This window comes from Leptonychotes weddellii, chromosome 1, assembly GCF_054177405.1.
Source record: "Leptonychotes weddellii isolate Sample4059 chromosome 1, ASM5417740v2, whole genome shotgun sequence".
Classification (NCBI taxonomy): domain Eukaryota; kingdom Metazoa; phylum Chordata; class Mammalia; order Carnivora; family Phocidae; genus Leptonychotes; species Leptonychotes weddellii.
Genome location: NC_138369.1, coordinates 132,006,684 through 132,024,577, shown reverse-complemented (window position 1 = coordinate 132,024,577; position 17,894 = coordinate 132,006,684). Strand labels below are relative to the sequence as shown.

General features: G+C 38.2%; 1 protein-coding gene across 1 annotated transcript in view; it reads left to right on the top strand.

The window, feature by feature from the left end:
* The window catches only part of SLC49A4 (solute carrier family 49 member 4), a 71,103-nt gene that overhangs the window by 17,375 nt on the left and 35,834 nt on the right, over nt 1-17,894 (top strand). Inside the window, exons 3-4 of the mRNA XM_081833025.1 lie at nt 7,489-7,754; nt 13,893-14,022. Coding sequence (XP_081689151.1) covers nt 7,489-7,754; nt 13,893-14,022 — 396 coding nt within the window. The remainder of the gene's footprint in view (nt 1-7,488; nt 7,755-13,892; nt 14,023-17,894) is intronic.

Below are 17,894 nucleotides of genomic sequence, written 5' to 3'. Positions count from 1 at the left end.
GGGAGAAGCGGGCTTCCTGCCGAGCAGGGAGCCCAATGTGGGACTCGATCCCAGGACCCCGGGATCATGACCTGAGCCGAAGGCAGACGCTTAACGACTGAGCCACCCAGGCGCCCTAAATAAATAAAATCTTAAAAAAAAAAGAGAGAAACAGAAGAGGAAGTCAGAGATGCAGCATGCTGGGACTCAAATCTCTCTTGCCAGCTTTGAAGACAGGAAGGGAGCCATGAACCAGGCTTGCAGGTGGCCACTAGAAACCAGGAAAAGGCAAGGACATGGATTCTTCTAGAGCCTCTAGAAAGGAGCACAGCCATGCTGACGCTTTGTGGCTCCATGAGACCCGGGGGCTTCTGATTTACGGAACTGTAAGATAATACATTTGTGTTGTTTTAAAGCCTTTGGTTTTGTGATAATTTTTTATAAGAGCAATAGAAAACTAAACACCAAGGTATATGAGTGCACGTGTGTGTGTGTATTTTTTAAATAATGACAGTGCTGGTGAGACAGGCACTGTCAATCACTACTGATGGGAATATAAATTACTACAAATCCTTCTGAAAACAATGTGGGAGTAGGTTTCATAAGGCCTAAAATGTTCATATCCTTTGACCCTAAAGAAGTAATCTGGAAAGTAGCAAATATTTACATACAAGGACTATCACAGCATTATTAATATTAGCAAATAAGCAGCAAACATTAGGAAAATGGTTAAATGAGTTTTTGTGTATCTGTATAGTAGACTTTCACAGAGCCATAACAATTATGATTATAAAGAATCTTTAATGAGAAAATGCTTATGATAGGCTATGAAGTTAAAATAATTTAGTGGATAAGACTGTATATACAATATGGTATCTACTTAGCCATGTTTAGGTATTGAGAGATGCATTGGGAAAAAAACTGAAAGAAAAAAATACATTAGTAGGGGTTGTCTGGGCTGCTTAATTGAGTTATTGAATTTATGGATATTTTCTGTATGTATTTTTCTACTATAAGTATATATACTTTTAAACTAAGAGGACAAAATAAAAGTTACAAGAAAGAAAAAAGTTATGAGACAAAATGGGGGGAGGTAGACATCTATTTTTCCCCTCTTCCTTGCCAAGAGATGATTGTGTTTGGCCTTAATAAAAACCCTGTGAGATAAAGTACCTTCGGAGAAATTGAAACGGCAAGAGAATAAGCGATTCACCAAAGATTACACGGTTAATAAATTTAGCTCAGACTAGAAACTGAGTTTTCTGATACCTAATCTAGTACTCTTCACTGTGTTTTTCTATGTGCTCTCTGTAACTGGTACTTGATGTTATTATAAGTTTATTTAGGGCCAGGACTATAATAGTCATCTTCAGTGATATCATCTTCCTTGGCCATAGTAGATATTCAACAGATATTTCTAGTCGAATCATAATTAGCCCCAATTATTAAAGGATACAGAAGAAACCGAGTTTCTAAAAACAGACTATAGCAACAGTCCCTAAAAAGCTTCTTCCTTTCTACTGTCATCGGTTTCTTCCTTCCTAACTTCCTTTTTCCTCTAATTAGTTCATAACATCCCTTTTTTGCCCTGTATTTTCTTGGACTAAATAAAGGAAAACTATTCCTAGCACTCTGCCATTTTAAATATCCAGGAAATGGTGTAACATACCAGTTTATTCTGCTGCAGGATAATTAGGAATTGTGAGAAAGTTTGTGAACCATTGGCATATTGAATCTTAGAGGTGAGTATTTTTGTGGATTCTAAATTACTTCATATTAAAAATATGTAGAATTTAAGTTAAGAATGCTGGACTTACAGTGAAGAAGTATCTGCTAAGTTTCTAAACCAATTTTCTAATGTTATCACCAATGCTAGTCATAATAAACTAAAGGTTTCTAAAGTAGGTCTGTGCACAGAATCAAAATATGCCAGATACTTGCATGCCTTTGGATCTGAGAGCCTTGAGCTATCTTAACAGTCAATGATTTTTATTTATACTATTAACAGAGAACCTTCAGAATGAGACCATGTTGGAAGAGTAGAGAGATTTGTAGACCAATTAAATCAGCTTTGATTTTGATTTCCAGTCCTGGCTTAGCCATTAGCTAGTTATATGACTTTGGAGCTCCCCCCATCCCCCATATTTTTTGGAGAAAAGAAAGTTATAAAATTATAATTGTGATTTTAAATGTCATATTAGCCTCTCTGGAACTCAGTTTTTATATCTATAAAATGCAGAGGTGGGTTATCTAGGTGAGGTTTGAAGTCTCTTCCAGCTATAAAAATTCTAATTCCAAAACATATATTCCAAGTAGAAAATAGTTGAGGAATCATAGGTATTTGTTCCAGGATGTCAGAAAGCAAAAGGTTAGGATACCGGAATATCATTAAATACAAACTAAAATGTCAAGTACATTAGAAAACCATGAACTGTAGGTCTTCAGTTTGAACTTTAGCTGTTGGCATTTGTTTGAAAAGCTGTAGTATATTGAATGATATGAAATGGAATGCAGCTGTGCTCAAATGCCATGCCACGTGCCACTGAGGCCTCAGCCGTGGGGGCAAGGGTGCTACTAACTGAGGGCTGAAGGTGAAGGGGCACAGGGCAAGGGCAGGACTTTGTGAAGTTTCCACAGGTCCATCGTGTCCAGTCCCTTCCTCCTCTCCCCTCCTCCTGCCAGGCCTCGGGAAGGCTGCAAACCCCCAGAAGCACTGACGCTAGTGAGCCACACCTCTTCCTGCTCTACCATCTAGTTCTGCCGCTGCTGCTTCAGGAGAAACTCCAGGTCTTTCATATCCTCTCAGCCTGCTCAGGAAATTACCCTCTCGCCCATTTTCCCACCTGGCCTGTGAGGAGGGACAAACACAGATGTAGGCAGCAGCTAGGTAGGAGGAAAAAAGGAAACGGGGAAAAGACCGGAGGGAGAAGGGGAGAGGGAGTAAATCAAGGACGCCACGAGAGGAGACTGGGATGAAGAAAGAGGGCAGCACACCGGCCCCCTGGCAGATCTGTCACAGCTTGGCCTGCAAAGTTCGAGATTTGAAGTCCCCTAACTGTGAATGTGTACTGGCCATCATCAGGTGTGAAACAGGAGTTAAAGCCCTTGAGTTGGCGAGTCCACTTTCTGCTGCAGGGCTTACTGCCCAGGGGCTGCCTCCATTCCTAACTGCTGCCCACCCTTCCAGGGTCCACTGCGCTCGACACGGTAATAAAGCGCTGGCCATGCTTGTACCACCCTCAATGTTTGCTTGATTGCTTGTTTTTTTTTTAAAGCTTTATTTCCAGAATATTTATTAATCACCTTGGCTTTTGTATCACTGAATTTAGACTTTTTAAAATTTATAAATGGGGGCACCTGGGTGGCTCAGTCGGTTAAGCGGCTGCCTTCGGCTCGGGTCATGATCCCAGGGTCCTGGGATCGAGCCCCGTGTCGGGCTCCCTGCTCAGCGGGGAGTCTGCTTCTCCCTCTGCCTCTGCTCCTCCCCCCTAGCCACATCTGTTGCATGCCTAAGAGCAGTCTTCCAAACCATCCCCTGTTCCATATCCCCACTGTTGCTGTTGCCCGTACTGCCAAGGGGTCCTTGTCCTGGACTCAGTGCTGAGGGTATCCCACTCTTGTCTTTCCTTCAGCTTTACTGTTCCGTATGTGCTGAGGAGTCTCTAGGGCCAAGGAGATGTGCCCACCCTGCTCATCATGTTCTAGCTACACAGGACCCCAGATATCCCTGCAACAGGCCTTTTTCTCAGGTTTGTTCTTGTAAGAGTGGACCGCATCCCTGGTGTGTACTCCCCAGGCTCAAGGGGTTGCCAAGGGGCAGATGTTTGGAAGGCAGGAAAGCTTGGAGTCAGACCTTCAGGTACCCGTGCATACATGTGATGATTTTGTAGACCAGAGCCAGAGGTCAGAAGAGAAGGAGGATATGCAAGGTCTTCCATTAGTACTCTTATCACCAGCCCCACAGGCATTAGGGTGGGACTAATTATTGCCTTATTTTTCTTTATATTCCTGGTACATGCTGATAGGTGATGCTTCACCTACCCCTAAGGACTCTAAGGGCAAGGACTTTAGCTTTTTAATTTTATATTCCCATATACTTATGCCTATCACAATGCCTACCCAATACATGTACTTAGTACATGTTTGTTGAATAAGTTAAACAACACAGCTTGTATTGAACAATTTATAATTATTTCCTCTCCTTTACTGTCATTGTAAAGAGTTTATTGTAATATTTGTATGATTTTAGTCTTATGACTGCCCTTTTTTTCCCCAGAAAAAAACATATCTCTAATTTTGTATTATCATTAAATGGGAAAACTAGATTTTAGATATAAAACAATTTTATTTTTAAATATATTTTTACAAATTAATTTCATAAAATAGGATTAGTTAATGGTAGGTAACAGAAAACAGGGTCAGGCAAACATGAAAATCTTGATTTTGCAGGACAGTAGTTCTTATAACAAGTTATATTAGTAACTGCCACACCCTGAGGGATTCTAGAATACAAGTTATGAGAAAGAGTAAGACCATGTTCTGGAAAACGTAAAGATGCTGGTAAGAGCAGGGACTGGGTTTCCCTGCCAGGTTTCCCATGAATTCAGGGGGGAACCCCAAGATCCTGTGGGTCCAGTTCCCCTACTGAGTTCATTTGTGAGGAATGTGTTTGTGCATGATGACTTTTAATGCAAAATGCACATAATCATTAGAATAATTTTAAATACCAAATCAGCATGTTTTATTTTATTTTTTTAAAGATTTTATTTATTTGATAGAGACACAGCGAGAGAGGGAACACAAGCAGGGGGAGTGGGGGAGGGAGAAGCAGGCTTCCCACTGAACAGGGAGCCCAATGTGGGGCTGGATCCCAGGACCCTGGGACCGTGACCTGAGCTGAAGCCAGACACTTAATGACTGAGTCACCCAGGTGCCCCAAATCAGCATGTTTTAATTCACAAACTGATTTTTCACTATGGTAATTCATGTTTTAGGTTGGCCCCCCAAATTCAGTGACCTTGTGGACTTAGAACCTATCTGAAATGTCCTTAGTGCTGATATACCTGCTTTGGATACTATTTTTATCACAAGCTCACACATTCTGTGACTCATGTTTGCTGCTTAAAAAAATAGTCTATTCGGGATGCCTGGGTGGCTCAGTCGGTTGATCATCTGCCTTCAGCTCAGGTCATGATCCCAGGGTGCTGGGATGAGTCCCACATGGGGCTCCTTGCTCAGTGGGGAGCCTGCTTCTCCCTCTGCCTGCCTCTCCCCCTGCTTGTGTGCACTCTCTCTCTCTGACGAATAAATAAATAAAATCTTTTAAAAAAAATCTATTCATGATTCCACTGAGAGGTAACACATAGTTAAGCCATGGCAATGATTTGAGTTTTGTGCCTTAATTCTCTCAGGATTCATAATGTTTTGTTTTGTTGATAGTTTGTTTATTCTGTGTTCGCTTTCTACTCTTAACATTTTTAGGCATAATAAAATTTACTCATTCCAGCCCTTCTCCTCCTAGATGAGATGAGTCTTTCAGGAACACCTCATTAAAGGTATTAAATATCAAAGCAGTTACTCTGTGCGCCATCATGCACTGTCTGTTGTGCCATCATGAATCATGAGTAAAACCACTCAATGATAATTGTTGGAAGAGTATTTCTGTGATGAAATTGCTCTGTTATAGCTTGGGATCCACTGGTGTTTGGAGTAGGAATTTGGTTTCATAAAGAGTTTGAATTGTTTTTGTCATCTAGAAAATAGTTCCCCTTTCACAAGAAGATTTTGAAATGTCTTCAGTCTTAATTTAGTAGTAGTAATGATTCTGGGAGCTCTTTTTGCCTTCACAATAAGTTTTCCAACATTTACAAAGATTTGAGCAGACCTAATTCACATATTTCACTTCCCACACACTTATGCCTCTAAGGTAGGGCCCTACCTCTTTCCCATATGCCTGTTTAAAAAACTTTTTCTAAGTCTCTTAAGTGGCAATTATTTTTAAAAAAGGGGGGGGAGACTTGATATCGTGGTGATTGAATAGCGAAATGGGGGAAAAAGTAGTATCACATATATGTCACACATACTGTTCCTTCCCTTTCCTCTACCTCCAAGGCAGGAGAGGTTGACTTGCCTCCCTTTCTTGGGTATGCTTTTTGGACTTCCGGCTTCTCTTTTCCTTCAAGGCTACTCTTGAATGAGAATATGTATGTTGGGGGTGGAGGGAGCAATGGGAGAAGAGGGTTTGGTTGGCAAGGAACAGGATAGAGCACTAAATAGAATACTGAGAAGAGATGAGCAAGAGAACAAATGGAATAGAAGCAAGAAACTACTCTTTTCTAACCCTTGCAATTAAAGCCCCAGAGTACTGGGACTGGAAGGAACACAGTGCTCCTGTAATTACGGTAGTTTAACCTAACAGATACTCAATAGATAGATATTGAATTTAGAGGAATCTCATTTTGCAGGAGAAGAAATGGAATCCCACAAAGATACATTGCCCAGAACCATTCAATTAGTTAGTTGCAGAGCTGGACCAGAACCCAAGCCCTCCAATTCCTCAACCACTTCCTTTTCTATTAGAAGATACTATAATGATGGTTTTCGTTTTTTTTATTCTTTTTTTAATTCCTGTCACCTGACACAGAGTAGGCATGAAATGTTTTATATCATTTTATTATTATTTCTTTCATCATGACAAGTGCACTCCTTAATCCCCATCACATATTTCCCCCACCCCCCACCCCCTACCCACCTCCCTCTGGTAACCATCAGTTTGTTCTCTATAGCTAAGAGTCTGTTTCTTGGTTTGTCTCTCCTTTTTATTTTTGCCCTTTGCTCATTTGTTTCTTAAATTCCACATATGAGTGAAATCATATGGTATTGTCTTTCTCTGACTTACTTCACTTAGCATAATACTCTCTAGCTCCATCCATATCATTGCAAATGGCAAGATTTCATTCTTTTTATGGCTGAATACTATTCCATTGTGCTTTTTAAAATACCACATTATTTTAAGACATGTTGAGCTCAACCATATTATTTGTTTGAATGGCTGGTGGCACTTACTAGGTCTGTTTATGAGTGGCAATCTAGTAGAAAGAATAGGAATTTTGGAGTCAACCTGGGTCCAAATCTCTGTTTTGCCCATTAGCACTTGGGCAAGTACCTTAATCTTTCTAAACAGAGGCTTTAACATCTCAACAAATAAAGATAATAGTAGCTACCACATAGGGTTGTTGTAACGAATGAAACAAGGTTATTTGGAGTATTTAGTGTGGCATGTGGCATAAATCAGAGGCTTCAGTAAATATTTGCGAAATGAATAAGGGTAACTATTACTGTGTTTGGTCTCCCTCATGGGGAGTCGCATGCTTTACCTTGCAGACGTGTCCTGTTTTTTACAGACATGTATCCTTAATGCCAGAGTTAAACTGCAGTTTGGCTAACTTCTTCTTATATAGAAATGTCTGCTTCAGCTGCCTCACAGCCTTCTAATTTTTTTAATTCCAGACTAATCCATGGAGGACAGTTGTTAAATGGATTGGCAGGTCCAACGGTAATGAACGCAGCCCCGTTCCTCTCTACGACGTGGTTTTCTGCAGATGAACGGGCCACCGCCACAGCCATTGCGTCAATGCTCAGTTACCTTGGTGGAGCATGCGCATTTTTAGTTGGGCCACTGGTCGTTCCAGCCCCCAATGGGACATCGCCTCTTCTTGCTTCAGAGACGAGCAGGACCCACATTAAAGATCTCATAGAGACTGTATTGTATGCAGGTATTTTGCAGTTTATTTTCTTCCTGCTCTACTTCGTCTTTATCCCAGTCCTCTTTACTCCACCCTGTATACCAGATCACTTCTTATGAAACACTAAAGAGGACCAAAATATACATATGCACATGTGTGCTTTTCTTGTCATGGAATATGGAGATGCCTATGTAAAACTTATCCTTTCTAGGAAGTTATTAAGTTTAAAATGTATTATTGCTGCATAGAAGTTTATTTCTTAATTTTATTCTTCCCATACGTTTACAACTAGGCACTGTAGAACACATTGTCTAGTGTCTTTTCTAGATACCTTATCAGAATAGAAAACTAAACATCGTGATCCACAATAAATATTTGTTAACCATCTATTGGTAGCTGTTAAGCCCATTTTCTCCCTTGCAGTTTCCCCACTCCTCTCTGACCTGGTAAACCCAGGTCACCCACAGTTTATTCTTCTCTTCATATCGTATCCTCTCTATGTTTAGTCTATTAATAAGGGATATTGACCTTTCCAAAACATTTTCTTGGTCCTTTCTCTTTATTTCTAGGGTTAAGCCCTACTCCACACTTACATTACAGTCTCCTACAGACTCCTCCACCCTGTATGCCTGTTTGTTATTTCCTTCTGCGTTCAGAAAACTCTTTGTAAGTTTTTATATGTACTAAGCACTGTGCTAAGTACTGGGAGTTGGTAAGATCACTGAGAAGACCGTTGCTATACAAATAGATATACAGAGCTTGAGAGACCTAACTTGCCTGAGTTTGGAGAGACGTTGAGGAGTTGGGGAAGACTTCACCAAGAATATGATAATTGAAGTTAAGAATTTCATAGGAGTTCTCCAAGTGTTCAAGTGAGGTAGGGCATTCTGTATAGAAGGAATAGCCACTGCAAGGGCAGATATGGTATGAGAGAGCTCCGTATGTCCAAAGAACTGCACATAATTTCATCTGGCTGAAGTAGTGTAAGTATGTGTGTTTGGGTGTCGGTAGCAAGTGGCAGAAGATGAGGCTGGAGAGATACGGGACCATATTATGATGAACTTTGTATTCACTTATTAATTGAACACATCTATTTGGACCTCCTCTGTATCTGTCCTTGTGCTAGACACTGAGGTAGACATGGTTCCTGCTTTCATAGAACTTACAGTGTCCCAAAGGAACAGACAGGTAAACGGTTGTAAAACAGGGTGGTAAGTGCTATAACCAAAGGCTGACAGTTGCTCTGAGACCTCAGGAGGAGCACCTAACCTAGATTTTGGAGGTCAAGTAAAGCTTCCTGGAGATGCAGCATCTAAGGTGGAGCCTGAGGGATGAGAGGAAGTTAGCCAAATACAGTGGGCAGGAGGAAGAACATACTAGAAAGAGAGGGAGCCATGGAGGAGAAGGTTTGTAAGGGATGAGAGCTTGGTATACTCAAGCAACGCAGAGCCCAGAGTGGCTTAAACTTGGTGAGAGTAGTGAAAGATAAATTTAGAGAGCTAAGCCAGGCCATACAAGCCTTCTAAGCAGGGCTAATGGGCTTGAAATTCACTACCTTGTAGGCAAAGGCCACACTCTGAAGCATTTTACACGAGAGAATTATGCAATGAGATTTACATTTCAAAATGTGTTTTAGAGGGAATAAAGCAAAAGCAGAGGCTGTGGCATAAATAAAGCATTTAAACCCCCCCTCCCTTATACAACTCCTTTTAAAGGAAAAAAATTGAGGGGCATCTGGTTGACTCAGTTGGTGGAGCATGTGACTCTTGATCTCGGTGTTGTGAGTTCAAGCCCCATGTTGGATGTAGAGATTACTTAAAAATAAAATCTTGAAAAAATAAAATAAGTTTTTCTTTGTTTAAAAAAAAAATGAAGTTTAAAAGTAAATAAATAAAACTGAAAGCAGTGTCACATAAATTTTAAACTTTATTTTGGTCATATCATTCTTCTTGCTGAAAACTTACACGATAATTGTGTCTTTTAAATGACTGGATTTTAAGCACTTTTGGGCACGTATTAATGCTCTACATCCTTCTGGTTCATGGTTCCAGTGAAGCCGAAGCCTCCCAGTTATTGCTTCAGTGCTTTCATATTTGTCAGTCTGCTTTCCTGAAATATTGTCCCATGACCCTTCATTCCTTTAAAAATATTTTGCTAGAATTGCCACATTAAAAGATTAATGACTCTTAAATTATTTAAAAGGCATCAGAAGAAAAGTAAACTACAGACCCAAAAATCCTGAGCAAAATGCTGGCAAACCAATTCTAACAACATATAAAAAAGGATTATATACTATGGCCAAATGAGATTTATTCCTAGGATGCAAGGTTGGTTTAACATCTAAGACTCAGCTAACGTATATATCAGTAGAATAAAGGAGAAAAAACATGTGATCATCTTAATAGGGGGAGGGGCATTTGACAAATCCAACACCCTATCAAGATAAAAACACTCAACATATTAGTCCGTAGGAGCTCCCTCGGCCTAACAAAAGGCATCTATGAAAAACCCACAGAAAAGATCATATTTAATGGTCAAAGACTAAAGGCATTCCCGCTGAGATCAGGCATAAGACGAGGATGTCTACTCCTGCCCTGTCTAGTTAATATTGTGCCAGAGGTTCTAATCAGGATCACTAAATAAGAAAAAGAAAGAAAAGGCCTGTAGACTGCAAAAGAAAAAATAGAACTATTTCTATTGAAAACAGCTTGATCCTGATAGAAAATCCTCTGAAATCCACTACAGAACTACCAGACCTAACAAGTTCATCCTAAAAACACAGATTTCAGGTGCAAGAAAATGTGTTGTATTTCTATACATTAACAATGAACAATCCAAACATGAAATTAGGAAGATAATTCAATTTACAATAGCCTCAAAAAGAATAAAATATTTAGGAATAAATTTAACAAAATAAATATAAAACTTGCATTCTGAAAATTATAAAACACTGTTGAAAGAAATTAAAGAAGACCTAAAGAAATGGAGACATCCCATATTTGTGAGTTGGAAAGTTTAATATTGTGAATATGGTAATATTCCCCAAATTGATCGACATATTCAGTACAATCCGTCTACCTTTGTTGCAGAAATTGAAAAGCTGATCCCCCCCAAATAAAATTAAATAAATAAAAAAGATATTGACAAGCTGATCCCAAAATTTATGTGGAAATGCAAGGGACTCAGAATAGCCAAAACAGTCTTGAAAAAGAACAAAGCTGGAGAACTCACACTTCCCAATTTTAAAACTTACTACAAACTCAGCATCACTAATTAAGACAGCAGGGTATTGGCATAAGGATTGACATAAATCAATGAAACAGAAGTGAGATTCCAAAAAATGAACCATTACATTTACAGTCAATTGACTCTTCATGAGAGTACCAAGACAGTTTGGGGCACCTGGCTGGCTCAGAAGAGCATGCAACTCTTGATCTTGGGGTCATGAGTTCGAGCCCCATGTGGGGTGTAGAGATTACTTAAATAAAACTTTAAAAAAAAGGTACCAAGACAATTCAATAGGGAAAGAATAGTATTTTCAACAAATGTTGCTGGAATAACTAGATGTCCATATGCAAAAGAATACATTTGAACCCCTTCCTTACATCATACATAAAAATTAACTCAAAATGGATTATAAACCTAACATAATAGCTAAAAACTCATAGAAGAAAACATAGGAGTAAATCTTTGTGACCTTGGATTAGGTGTGAAATCGTAAAAGCACAAGTGACAAAAGAAAAAATAGATAAATTGGATTTCATCAAAATTAAAAACTTGTGTTTCACAGGACACCCATCAACAAAGTAAAAAGACAACCACTTTGAGAATGGGAGAAAATAGTTGTAAATCATATATCTGATAAAGGACTTATATCCAGAATATATAAAGAACTCTTACAACTCAGCAACAAAAAGACAACCAAATTAGAAAATGGGCAAAGGACTCGAATTTCTCCATAGAAGATATACATATGGCCAACAAGCCCGTGAAAGATGCTTGTCATCATTAGTCATTAGGGAAATACAAATTAAAACCATAAGGAGATATACTTCACATCCAGTAGGATGGCTATGATCAATAAAATGGGATGAGGTGCTGGGCTGGCTCAGTTGGTAGAGCATGTGACTCTTGGACTCAGGGTCGTGAGTTCAAGTCCCACATTGGGTGTAGAGATTCCTTAAGAAAATAAAATCTTTCAGGGGGCACCTGGGTGGTTCAGTCAGTTAGGCATCTAACTCTTGGTTTCAGCTCAGGTCACGATCCCAGGGTTGTAAGGTTGAGCCCCACATTGGGTTCCGCACAGGAGCAGAGTCTGCTGGAGATTCTCTCTCCCTTTCCATCTCCCTCTTCCCCTACCCCTAATTGTGCTCTCACACACACTGTCTCTCTCAAATAAATAAATCTTTAAAAAATAAAAATCTTTTTTTAAAAATGGGAGATGTTGGTGAACAAGTGGAGAACTTGGAATCATCATATATTGCTAGTAGGAAAATGGCACAACCACTTTGGTCCTTCATAGTGTTAAACATATATTATCATATGACCCAGCAATTGCATCTCTAGGTATATACCCAAGTGAAGTAAAAACACATCCATGCAAAAATTTATACACAAATGTCCATAGTAGCATCATTCATAATGGCCAAAAAATGGAAAGACTCCAAATATTTATCAACTTAAGTGGATAAAAAATGTGCTTTATCCATTTAATGGAATATTATTTGGCAATAGAAAAGAATGAAAGTACTGATACATGATCCAACATAGTTGAACCTTGAAAACATTATGCTAAATGAAAGCTGCAGGTCACAAAGACCAGATAGGATTCCATTTATATGAGATGTCCATTATACTCAAATCCAGGGAGACTGAAAGATTAGGGAGTGGTTGCCTGGGGCTGGGAGATTTGGGGGTGGGGGGCTGGGTAATGGGTACAGAGTTTCTTTGGGGGATGCTGAAAAAGTCCTAAAATTGATTGTGGTGATGGTTGCACAATTCTGTGAATATACTAAAATCATTGACTTGTGCACTTTAAATGTGTGAATTGTGTATTGTGCAAATTATCTCTCTGAAGCTGTTTACAAAAATGCCCATAGAGAGAATATGAACAAGGCAATCCCAGAAGAAGAAATACAAATGGCCAATAAGTATATGGAAGATGCTCATTCACTGTTGTTAATTAGAAGATCTGTAAATTAAAACAGTTCGTTAACTTCTTATTGCTCCTCAAACTGACAAAGAACAATGACATTATCTATGGTTAAATGTCTTATAGGAATATTGTACCTTTTGCTAAGAATATAGCCCTAGAATTGTAATTAAAATTATCCAACTGAGTGGACTCTAGAAATCACTTAGTCCAGTCCCTTTATTGACAACAAAGAATAAAGGATTCATTCAAATTAAAAGTTAATTAATGGCACAGGCAGGTCTCTACTCCAAGTTTCCTAACTTTTCTTTTGGGAGTCATGCTTTTCTACTAAATTGGACACAACAAAAGTTGGGACTTACAAGTGCCAGAACTCTGGAGGGAATGATCAGGACTCCTAGGATCTTTTTCTTATTAATGGTACCAAATTAAAATTGTTTGGATGTTCATTTTACTTCTAATTGTTTAGTATTTTACAGTAGCTAATCTTTTTATTCATTAAATTTTGCTTTCTGTTTCTTGGTTTCTTATTTTTGGATGGTTTCCTGTTTTGTTCAAATTCCCCATACAGCCTATAAATTGAGTCTGTCCTACACTGTGCTTTGGAATATCCAATCTTTGATCAAATAAACCTTCTCCTATCCTGTTAGTATCATATACTTTCTTTCTGAGTACCATACTTATTATACAGTCAGATCTATTTCAAAATCTTACACTATAATACTGTTGGTTTTTAATGTTCTCCATCCAGTAAATTTGTTTCTGCCTCAGTCTTTTCATCTATGTAGTGTACCATAGTATGACCTCTTACCTATGACCTGCTGAAATTTATATCTTTATATACCTATTTTTTTTTCACAAGACTGAACTAATTTTGCTAGGTATTATATTTTGCTTATCTTTTTATGCCTAGAGCTTAGTTAATGATTTGTTAGATAAATAAATACTTGAAACGTTGAACTTTTTATGTTGTCTGATTAACATTTTATTCTTTTTTTTTTCTCCCCTGCCCTCAGAATTTGGAGTTGTCTGCTTACTATTTTCTGCAACATTAGTTTATTTCCCACCCCGGCCTCCACTTCCTCCCAGTGTTGCTGCAGCTAGCCAGCGGCTGAGTTATCGGCGGAGCTTTTGTAGATTATTAAGGTAAATACACTTTGAATCACTGAGTGGTTTTGACTAGCACCTTCAAGATAATTTCGCATTTATTTAAGGTAATTTAGGATGGTAATTTTTCAGCAACCCATTAATCAGGTTGCAAATAATTGATAAAGTAATTAAATATTGTAGAGCAGTTTCCTATCAGAAATCTGTTTTTAAGATTTACTTGTTAGAGAGAGAACACATGCACACGTGCGCAGTGCAGAAGGGTGGAGGGAGAGGGAGAGGGAGAGGGAGAGGGAGAGAGAGAATCCCAAGCAGACTCCGCCCAGAGTGTGGAGCCCACTGTGGGGCTAGATCTCCAGACCCATGAGATGATGACCTGAGCCGAAACCAAGAGTCAGACGCTTAACTGACGAGCCACTCAGGTGCCCCCATCAGAAATCTATTTTTAAAAATCACCAAAGACAGGGGCATCTGGGTGGCTCAGTCAGTTAAGCATCTGCCTTTGGCTCAGGTTATGATCCCAGAGTCCTAGAATCAAGCCCCACCTTGCTTTGGGCTCCCTGCTCAGTGGGGAATCTGCTTGTCCCTCTCCCTCTGCCCCCAACCCTGCTCATGCTCATGCTCTCTCTCAAATAAATAAATAAAATCTTAAAAAAAATTAAAAAAATAAAAATGGTTTTCTTTTTGCACACAAATCAAAACCATTTTATAGCTGGCCAAAGTGATAACTCAGATCTGTGAAAAAAAAATTTTTAATGTTTATTGGACATTTAATTCTGATTTTAGGTAACGAATTTTTTTTTATTCCTTTTTGACTGATGAGAAGAAACCTCCTATAAAATTTACTGTGTATTTGCTGAACATGTCCCTTAATATTATCCACTTAATTGACTTAAATTTTTTTTTACACAGCATTCGTTTTGCTCTGCTGCAACAAATTGCAGTTGCCATTCATTGTAAAATTTCCAACATATTTTCTTCTACTCTCTTTCTTCATAAAATATTCAGATAAGCAAATTACAAAGTTATATCTGTGTCAAAAAAACAATGAGAACTGAGTCAGTTCACTGACACCAAGATCAGTGACAGAAACAACACATGCTACACCCAGCACATTACAATAATATCTTACCAATACCGCAGTTAAAGGGAAATATAGTCCTACCAAAAAAATAAAGTTGTGGTTAATGGGAAAGTACTTTTCACTGCTTCTGTTTAGAATTTTCTTTAAATTAATTACAGTGAAATAAAATGAAAAATTCATTTCCTCAGCTGGACTAGCCACATTTCAAATATTCAAAAGCCGTACCTGGCTGGTGGCTAGCAAGTTAGCATAGCTGTGTAACATTTTTTTTCAAGTTTTGGTTCACAGCCAGCTAATTTAGTAGGTAGACCACCTTTAAGAAAAAAAGTAGAATGAAATAAGCTAGAATGAAAATATTATTTATCGCATGTAGTAAGGGTACGTATTTTTTTGTGAGACTTTTATTTCAGAATATATGTATGGATGTGTGGGGAGATCACAAAGTAAAAATATACTTCTTACTTTGGAGTACAACAAAAAGTTTTTAAAAATCACATCTCTGTAGCACGTAGAATATTGCCTTCTACATAATAGGCAAATAAAAATATTTGTCAAATTGAATGGTGACCAGTGGCGCATATGTGTAAGATGATGGTTTAAAATGATATGTTTTTTTAAATGCTGTTTAAGTTTTTCCCTATGCAGCACCAGAGTTTCAACAGCAATCAGGAGAGGTAGGTTAGGTCATATTATGCCAGACTAATAATTTGGACTAGTCTGTGGAAAATGAGGAGTCCTCCAAAGGATTTTAAGCTAAGGAGCTGTGTAAAAAATTGTTCTGACAAGGAACAGTGCCTAACATTACTTCATTTCTTCCATTATTTGTTAAGTCTGAAGCATTGCCTCTGCGGGGTGCTCTCTAGGGGAGTTCTTTGGACCTGCCATGCCCCATCCCTCTAGCCTATCAATATAATTTTCTCTGGTCCTTCAAAGGATGCCTGAACTCATTACTTTATATTTACTTTATATTTACTTTATATTTATGTTAATCAGACAACATAAAATATTGACTAGGGAAGTGGATTAATCAGAATAACTGCTTCTCTGGATTCTAATTCCATTTTCTGGGGAAACAGAAAAATCACTGGTTATGCTCCAAAGTTTTTACCACCATTATTTATTTATTATCTCTCTAAAATAAATAAATCTTTAGGGGCTCCTGGGTGGGTGGTTCAGTGGGTTAAGCGGCTGCCTTGGCTCCTGGGATTGAGCCCAGCATCGGGCTCCCTGCTCAGTGGAGAGTCTGCTTCTCCCTCTCTCTCTGCCACTGCCCCGCTTGTTCTCTCTCTCTCTCAAATAAATAAAAATCTTAAAAATAAAGTTTTAAAAATAAATCTTTAAAAATAATAATAATAATAAATAAAAAATTTCAAATATCTATCCCAGTCTGTCATCTGCCTACAAATTTTGTCTGTGGATTCCTTAATTATTAACTTTCTGGTTTTATCTTTTACATTGAGGTATTCAACCCACCTAGAATCTACCTTAGGTATGTGATATTAACTAATGACGCAGGAGTTTTGTGGGATTTTTTCGGTAAAAGAAACTAGCACTATTTACTGAACAGTCGTTAGCAGTTTGTTAGCCCTCTGTTCTCCTCCATTGTGCTTGTTCTTGAGCCATTTGCATACCATTTTTTATTATAGCCATGCAGTTTGTCTTGATATGTGATAGGATAAGGGCCTCCTTTTTCATATTTGTTTAAAGATAAGTTAGCCCTCCAGGGACTTTTATTCTTCCATATAACTTTAGAGCATATTTCTTAAGTTTCTAAAAATTCAACTTGAACTTTAATAGTGATTATATTGAAATTATTGATTAATTTGGAGCGAATTGACTATATAGACTGTCTCTCCATCTATTTAGATCATTTTCTATGCCCTTAATTAGATTAAAGATTGCTTTTTCTTTCCTCCCATAGAGATCTTGGGCTTTCCTAGCTATTGTTAATGGTATGTAATTTTTATTACATTTTTTAAATTAAACTTATTTGTGAAATAATTGTAGATTCACATGCAGTTATAGGAAATAATACAGAAGGATAACATGAGCTCTTTACCCAGTTTCCCCCAGTGATAACATCTTACAAAACTGTTGTACAATATCACAACCAGAAAATTAACATTGATAGTCAAGATACAGAACATTTCCATCATCACCAGGATCACGTTTTTTGTCCTTTTGTAGCCACATCTACTTCCCTCCCACTCTACTGGCAAACACTGATCTGTTCTCCATTATATAGTGTCGCTTCAAGAATGTTATATATATGGAATCATATAGTACATAAATTTTAGGATTGGCTTAAAAAAGAGAGAGAGAGAGAGAAGGAAACCAGAAAACAGACTCTTAACTATAGAGAAGAAACTGAGGGTTGCTAGAGGGGAGGTGGGTAGGGGATGGGTGAAATGGGTGATGGGTTAAGGAGGGCACTTTTAATGATGAGCACTGGGTGTTGTGTATAAGTGATGAATCACTAAATTCTACACCTAAAACTAATAATACACTGTTAACTAACTGGAATTTAAATAAAAACTTGAAAAAAAGCATAATTCTCTGGAGAATCAACCAGGTTGTTTTGTGTTTCAGTAGTTACTCCTTTTTATTGCTGAATAGTATTCCATGGTGTGGATGTACAGTTTGTTTAACTCTTCACCTGTTGAAGGTAGGGTTTTTTTGGCCATTACAAATAAACATTTATATGCAGGTTTTTGTAGGAACATAAGTTTTCATTTCTCTAGGATAAATGCCCATTTATATGGTAGTTGCCATTATATGGTAGATGCATAGTTAAGAAAAAAAAAAAAACCTGCCAGGCTATTTTCCA